The sequence below is a fragment of the Anser anser genome (assembly GCF_964211835.1).
Source record: "Anser anser genome assembly, contig: HAP1_SCAFFOLD_506, whole genome shotgun sequence".
NCBI classification, from domain to species: Eukaryota; Metazoa; Chordata; class Aves; order Anseriformes; family Anatidae; genus Anser; species Anser anser.
The window spans coordinates 1,446-8,332 of NW_028153554.1; the positions used below are offsets into that span (position 1 = coordinate 1,446).

Genomic DNA, 6,887 nt, shown 5'->3' on the forward strand with positions numbered 1-6,887 from the left:
GTCCTTTGCTCTTAGAGGACCTGAACAGAAAGTAGGAAGTTAACTTTGGCACCAGTGCAATTTGGAGAACCAGGGCTTAGTTTGTGAAGTCAGTGAAATGACTTCCCACCCCTGGGATACCAGCTGGGCTCCAGCGCAGGAAGCAGCCGAGGGTCTGGCAAAGCCCTCCCTGGGGACACTTCTGCAACCAAAGCCCCGTGAGAAGTTTCTGTCCCAGCGCCATCTACATCAATAGCTCAGTAGGAGAGCATACCAGGGCTCGTGCCTTGACAGGGCACACACACGTGCCGGTCTGTACCCTCCCACCTGCAGAGATGCCTGGCTGACGTTTGGGCTTTGAGCTGGCAGCTCTCAAAGGAAGTCAAAAGCCACAACTTACCCAGGCCATCTCCCAGAGCTTCAGTCCTGGAACCCGTCTGGGAGCCTGGATCACCTTCGCCTTTGGTCCCATCTGTAAACACAAGTGGAGTCCCTCCTGTGAACTACGCCAACATACTCCTTCTGACCAGAGTGACAGAGAATGCGGTTCAAAGAGGGGACTGCTCCACGGCACTCGTCTCTCCCTGCCACTCCAGAGCATCTTGCAAACAGTTGCTGGGTGCCTGCAGTGGCACCGTGCTGGTACAAACTAAGCGTGCGTGGAGCTGCCCGGAGAAGGGCCCTCCCCGTGCCCACCCCAGGTCTCAACTCAAGCGCAAGGTGCCTGCTGGCTCTGCAGCACCTAGATGCTCCTGCCTTCCGCTGACTTACCTGGCAGATTAACCTGAGGCTCGTGGTCCACATCAGGCTGAGGTGTCGAGTAGCCAGAGCCTACGAGAACTGCTGCAATCAAGCACAGAAGAGAAACATTCCCCGTGCATGGTGTGATCTACCTCTTCCTTAGTGACCTGCAGCGACTGGAGGGGGCTCAGGCAAGGATGTGGGACCCAGACACGAGCCAGGATTTCCAAAGCCGCAAAGGGGCCTGCTGAGCTGGAGGCTCCCTCTTGGCCTCTTCCCAAATCCTCTCTCCAGGCTGTGCGCAACACCCCGCAGGGACCACGCCGCCAAAGATGTGGCCCCTCAGGTGTTTCTTACGGGAAGATCTCTGCTGGACACAAAGGAAGACCCCACTGCAGGGGGAGCGTGCAGACCCCGGGAAAAATGATCATCCATGTTTGTCATGGAGAAGCCCCCTGGCCAGTGAGCAGCTGAACCCTTGCTGAGCTAGCTCAACAAACCCTTAACAAACAGCAAGGAAATGAACACGGACAACTTACCACCTGTGGGACCCATACTGGCAGGCTCAGGAGCAGGATTCCATGGAGGCACTTGACCAGTACTGCCTGTGGGCACAAGTGGGATCAGACACAGGTAAGGGGAGCTTCCATTGCCTCTTGGGGCCTGCCTCTTCCTCAGTGACCGGGAGGCACTGGCTGGGGCTCAGGTAATGACATGGCCCAAGCAGGAAGAAAAGCCTGGGTTCTTCCCTCTCTGTGGAGAGGGGCAGGGGTGGCATCTCTCCAAGTGAAGAAATATTCAGGGCTCATTTGTGCAAGCCCCCTCACGGCACAAACGCGCTTGGAAGACCCCGAATAAACTATTACAGCCCATTAGCCATCTTCCTTCAAGGAAGCACACTCGCAACGTACCTCGGGGATCCTCCTGAGGCTCCAAACCATGATCCAGCTGAGAAGCTGGATATGGAGAAGCAACACCGTCATCATCTAAAATCAAGCAGAGATGAGAGACGTTGCCATGGCATGCTGTGCTCTCCCTCTTCCCCAGCACCCTGCAGTGACTGAGGGGGCTGAGGCAATGTCACGGGACAAAGATGCAGGTGGAAATTTCCCAAGAGGGGCCAGCGGCCTCAGCCCCACAGGGGCTCAGACCCGGGCTTCTCGGCCCCAGCGCCGCTCCCGGCCCCCCCGGCAGGAAACAACCCCGCAGCAGCCACGGCCCCACCGTGCCACCCTGCGGGGCTTCTGCCTCCTGCCTGCCCCCTGCCCGCGGTGCCCGCCGGGCCCTGCTGCCATCCCGTCCCCGTCCCCTCCATCCATACGCGTGCCGCGCAGCACCATGCCGCCCAGGGTTTGGTGTTGGCCCCGGCCCTGCCCACCCACCTGCTCCCGGTGGTCGCCATGGCGCAGCCTGGGCACCCCGGGCACACAGGGCCACCAGCAGGAGGAAGAGGACGCAGGCAGGGGCCGTGGCTCCCCACACTCGCACCATGCTTCCACCACCGCCGCTGCAGCTGCAGCTACTGCTGCTGTCAGGACCGGTGCGGAGCAGTGCCTGTGGGCTGGCCCAGCGTCACAATGGGGTGTCGGGATGTCACGGCCCAGCACTGCATCACCGAGAGGTATTGTGACCTCGCAGCCCTCCCGGTGTCACGGAGCAGCGTTGGGACCTCATGGCCCGGCAGCACGCTCCCTCCCCTCTATCGATTCTTTCTCATCCACTGCTGGCTGCCGGGGGCTGAGGGCATGGCAGAAAGAGGCTGGAGGGGAAGGAAGGCTGCGAGGTGGAGATAAGGCCGCGGAGGACAGGAGAGAGCGGTTCCGCTATCCTCATATCTCACAGCCTCATACTGCCCCAAAGTCGCTCTGTATCCCATCGGCAGGGTCGCCATCTCCTTCCTGCCCCCATATCCCTCCCCAGCAGCCTGCCGTATCCCCAAAGCCCCCTGTCCTTAGTGCCATCCATAGCCAGATTTCCCAGCGCGCCCCCATCAGCTCAGGTTCCCGTATTGATCACGCAGCTTCCCCACATCCCTGCATTCCCCTCATATCCAGTGCTGGTGGCATGCCATATCCCATAGCCCCGCACATGCCCCAAATATCCACCACTCACTCCTTAACGTCCCACCCCAATATCCCCCCAGTTCCCTGTACGCCACCCCCAGGGGCTCAAATGCCACCTCCACATTTTCACACGTTCCCAGTCTCTGCATTTCCAGCATCCTCCTGTTGCAGCCCCACAGCTCCCACGTATATGGGCTATGGGACATTCCCCTCCAAAAGCCCAAACACCAGAGCCCCCAGCCACCCACCCCACCTGCAGCGGCTCTCCCACCCCTCCCTGGATGCCCTAACATCCCTAACACACCGGGACAACCAGGCGAGGTGACAGCGGTGGCCATCCAGTTAATGACACGCACAAGGGCTTGTTCTGATTTGGGGGCTCTCCTTCCACCTTTTTTCTTCTCCTTCACCTCTCCAACCTGCTCTTCCCACCGTCGTGCCCTCCTCGATGCTCCTGGCATCCCTTTTCTTCCCCATCCCTCTCTCACTCTGTCTCAGCCTCTGTCCATGCTTTCATTTTTCACTCACACTGTTTGTCTCTCCATTTCATTTCTCACCCTTTCTCACTCCTTTCTTTTTCCTCACAATTTCCATTTTTATTTCTGGTCTTTCTTCATTTTCTCTTTCACAATCACCCTTCCCGACAACGTCCATGTCTCCTCCCTCCCCTCTACCACGTGAAACGACCCCTTTCTACTTCTTTCATCCTCCCAGGAACCGTTTCTTGCTTTGTTTTCCCACAGGTGAGCACCTGTTTGGCTGCACACCAGTCTTTTGGGATGCGTCTTCAGCAGGGAGCGGTCTTTAGGGGGTGGAATCGCCCACAGCATCTTCCTCTCATTAGTGTTCCTCATACTTATTCTCCTCCTGAAGGGTGTGTGGGGATCTGGCGTGCAGCTGGGAGATCCCGGCAGGGCTGGCTCCAGACAGGAACGAGGCGTCTGCGGGAAGGAGCGAGGTGGGCGGTGGGGAGCCCAAAGGTGGGGCGATTCCCCCCTCAGCTCAGGGTGTACCTTTGGTTCTCCCCCGGGCCCAGAAGAAGAGGAGGATGAGGCTGTTGATGGTGAGGAAGCAGCCGCCCACAACCAGGAGCCGTAGAAGAAGGAAGCAGCTCTTCCCTGCAAGAGGGTGGGACAGGTTAGGAGATGTAGACACAGTTCATGCGTGCTGACGGAGGGAAGGCTGTGAGCATCGTTCCGCCACCATCTCTCTTTCCCTTTCCCCACCCCTCCGTCTCCAGGCATTCTGCTCAGGTCCTGAGTGCTGAACACCCAAAGACTTTCCCCGCTTGCTTGGCTCTGCAGGAGGCACTGAGAAATTTGGGAACAATGGCTCGGGAGGCCAAGGAGAGGCTGCTGAGCCATAAAGGTGGACAGAGGGATGCTCGATACTTGTTTGGGGTGGTTGGGGTGATGGAAGGGCTGAGAGGGAGGGAGAGGTGGGTGCAAGACTGGGTGGGCTGAGTCATGGACAGAAGGATGGTGATCGGATAGATAGAGCAGCTGCCCGGTGCAAAAATCAGCTAGTTTGGAGAGGAACGTACAGGGACTGGAATGGAATCGTTTCAGGAAAAAATGGAGAGAGGGAGGGACAGACGGATGGACAGATGGAGAGAGGGATGGTTTAATGGGCTGGTTACTGGATGGATGGATGGATGGGTGGGTGGGTTGGTGGTGGATGGACTGACAGATTGTTAGGTGGGTGGATGGATGGCCAGCTCACCTTTCTTTTGGGCATTTATACTGATAGACACGGCTTGGCTTGTGAAGGACGGGATCCACCTCTCAGGCTTTTTTTCCTCATACTTGCAGGTAAAGTTTCCACTCTGTTGGGGACCAGCACGTGGGAGCTGGAGGACCATGGAAGTCCTTAAATTGCCCCCGTGATCTGCTGCATTGTCCTCAGAGCCTTCTGTCGTAGGGAGGACCTCTTGGCCATCCCTGTAGAAGTGAAACCTCCGTACAGTGGCGTCTCCAGGGGCCTTACAGATGATGCTCAGGAGATCTCCTGCCATCACCTCTCCCAGCGGGGACTCCACCGTCAGCAGGGGCTGGGGAAGGTGGTCTGAGAAAAGGGGAGGAATAAATGGAGACGTAGCAATAAGGACAGCACAAACGGATCTCCAGTTGTTTGCCTTCCCACTGCATGCAGCAAAGCTTGGGATTGTAGGCTTCCTGCCACGACATGAGAAGAGCGCCAGTGGCAGCCACCTTCCAGACCATGCTGGTCCCAGAAAGATAAATCCTCCACCCAGAAATCCTACTGATTTTGGCGATGGGCTGGGTTAAACCACAAAGCCCACCAATCCTGATTTCCAGGTGAGTTGTCACATTGCGGGGCGATAGCTGACACCCACGTTTGGGCATCTGAATAGTTCTCAGAGAGGAGGGAGAAAGCAGAGAGAAAGATAAAGAAATCACACAGCTCACCTCCAATCTTGATCACCAGTTTTTCGCTGGTTGGGGATATGAGCTGCTTCCGACCTTGCTTGAGGGAATAGCTGCAGAAATGCGGCCCCCTGTGTTGCATTCGGGAGAGGACGAACTCAAACGTGTAGTTATTCGTCGAGCTAAATCCTGAAACTGCCCAGCCAGCCTCGCCAAAAATTTGGTACGTCAGCTTCCCAGTGATGCTGGGGGGAGTGGTGCACACCAGCGTGACAGCGTCTCCAAAGAAATATTCCTTCTGTCCCTGCAGCACCCAGAGGGTCGGGGCAGGGACTGCGGCTGGGGGATAGAGAGGGAGACAGGCAGGGGGGACGGAGGTGAGGTGCAAGGAGCAGAGGCAGAAGGGACTAACTCCACGCAAATAAAAGAAACTGGCTTTCATTTCAAGGAATACAATAAAGCACAGAGGGGACCTCGTAAAGCAGAAATGTCTCTGGGCTAGGACTCATTTTATCTCCTTGGGATTCAGCACAAGGTTGCGTCCCGCTGCGGGAAGTGATGAAAGAAAGGAGACTGCAAAAACCCTTTCCACACCCTGGGCAGCTTTGCCATGCCGGCAGAAATGTCCTTAATGTGCTTTCAAGCAATTTTATTTTTTTTTGCTGCAACTTGGTAATTTATGAAAATAGGAAATGGGGAAGGGGGGTTGAAAAGGCTAAGGGTGAAGGGTAAAACCCGTCGCTGATGCTCCTCCACAGCAGCCACTGGGAAAACACGTTTGGTCTCCACCTCCCTACCTGCCCCCAGCTGCAAACCCTACAAAAATACCATTGACCCACACCCAAAATAGGAGGAGCAGGTGTGGGAAGGAGAGGGCCGGGAAGGGGTTGGGTCTCAAGGGGTTTCCACTCACCACCAGTGTGTTGACACGAGGCAGGACCTCAACAAAGTGAGATAACGAAAAATCCCCAGCACCCAATTTCACCACTGGGTTGTTATGGGGAGGGGGAATGAGGCTGAGGGTCTCCCAGACAGTCACACCTGTGGGACCCCAAATCCAGCCGTGCCCCCAGCAGCTCAGCCCCTGTTTAAGGAGACCCCAGAGGAGTTACCTTCCTCGGAGACCATCTGGCGATGTTAAGGCCCCCCCCCCCCCCCCCAGATTACTAAGACTCCCCCCCCCCAAGCCATTAAGGACCCTCCCTGAGACCCCCCCAAGCATATTAAGGACCCCCCCCCGGGCATTAAGCCCCCTTCCCCCCCCCCGGGATATTAAGGAACCCCTGGGATATTAAGGCCCCCCCCATGGATTTTAAGCCCCCCCCCGGGCCCACCTCGGCCTCGCTCCGCCGGGGGAGGCTCTCCCGCAGCGGCCGGGCCTGGAGCTCCGGGAGGCCGAGGGCGGCCTGGGCCCGCAGCGCCGCCAGCAGCGATCGCTTCTCCCGCAGCGACCAGGCCGCGGCCCGGGGCCTCCCCGCCGGGGCCTCGGCGAAGCGGGCCGGGACCAGGCGGGGCCGGGGGGGAGGCTTCATGGCGCGGGGAGATGGCGTCAGGGCGACGAAACGGGGTGGAAACGGGGGGAGCTGGGAGGGAACGGCCCGCCGGGGGGTGCTGGGAGATGTGGTTCGGGGGGGGAGGAGAAAGGGACAGCAGGTCTACCCAAAGGCTGCTGCTGGGAGGCTTCATTAGGGGCGTAATTAGGGTTAGGGTCGGGGTT

At 58.0% G+C, this 6,887-nt stretch overlaps 1 protein-coding gene across 2 annotated transcripts; it reads right to left on the reverse strand.

Moving 5' to 3' along the window:
- Nucleotides 1-3,353: 3,353 nt before the first annotated feature.
- LOC310891934 (uncharacterized protein) lies at nt 3,354-6,871 on the reverse strand. Of its 2 annotated transcripts, XM_083854151.1 has the most exons (6): nt 6,505-6,722; nt 6,084-6,254; nt 5,213-5,509; nt 4,506-4,847; nt 3,797-3,901; nt 3,354-3,724 (listed from the first exon to the last, which is right to left on the reverse strand). In XM_083854151.1, the coding sequence occupies exons 3-6, from the start codon at nt 5,310-5,312 to the stop codon at nt 3,624-3,626; spliced, it is 648 nt and encodes a 215-aa protein (XP_083710277.1). In that variant the 5' UTR covers nt 5,313-5,509; nt 6,084-6,254; nt 6,505-6,722; the 3' UTR covers nt 3,354-3,623. The 2 variants fall into 2 exon arrangements, with proteins under 2 accessions (XP_083710277.1, XP_083710276.1); XM_083854150.1 differs by lacking the exon at nt 6,084-6,254 and having other exon boundaries at nt 6,505-6,871.
- Between the last annotated feature and the right edge of the window lie 16 nt (nt 6,872-6,887).

Excerpts from the sequence above, each read along its gene's own strand:
- LOC310891934 (XM_083854150.1), bottom strand. The coding sequence starts at position 6,856 with ATGAAGCCTCCCAGCAGCAGCCTTTGGGTAGACCTGCTGTCCCTTTCT. Across the intron at positions 5,510-6,504 it reads CCCGGCGGAGCGAGGCCGAG|CCGCAGTCCCTGCCCCGACC; the intron begins GTGGGCCCGGGG and ends TCTATCCCCCAG. Across the intron at positions 4,848-5,212 it reads ACTGGTGATCAAGATTGGAG|ACCACCTTCCCCAGCCCCTG; the intron begins GTGAGCTGTGTG and ends CCCTTTTCTCAG.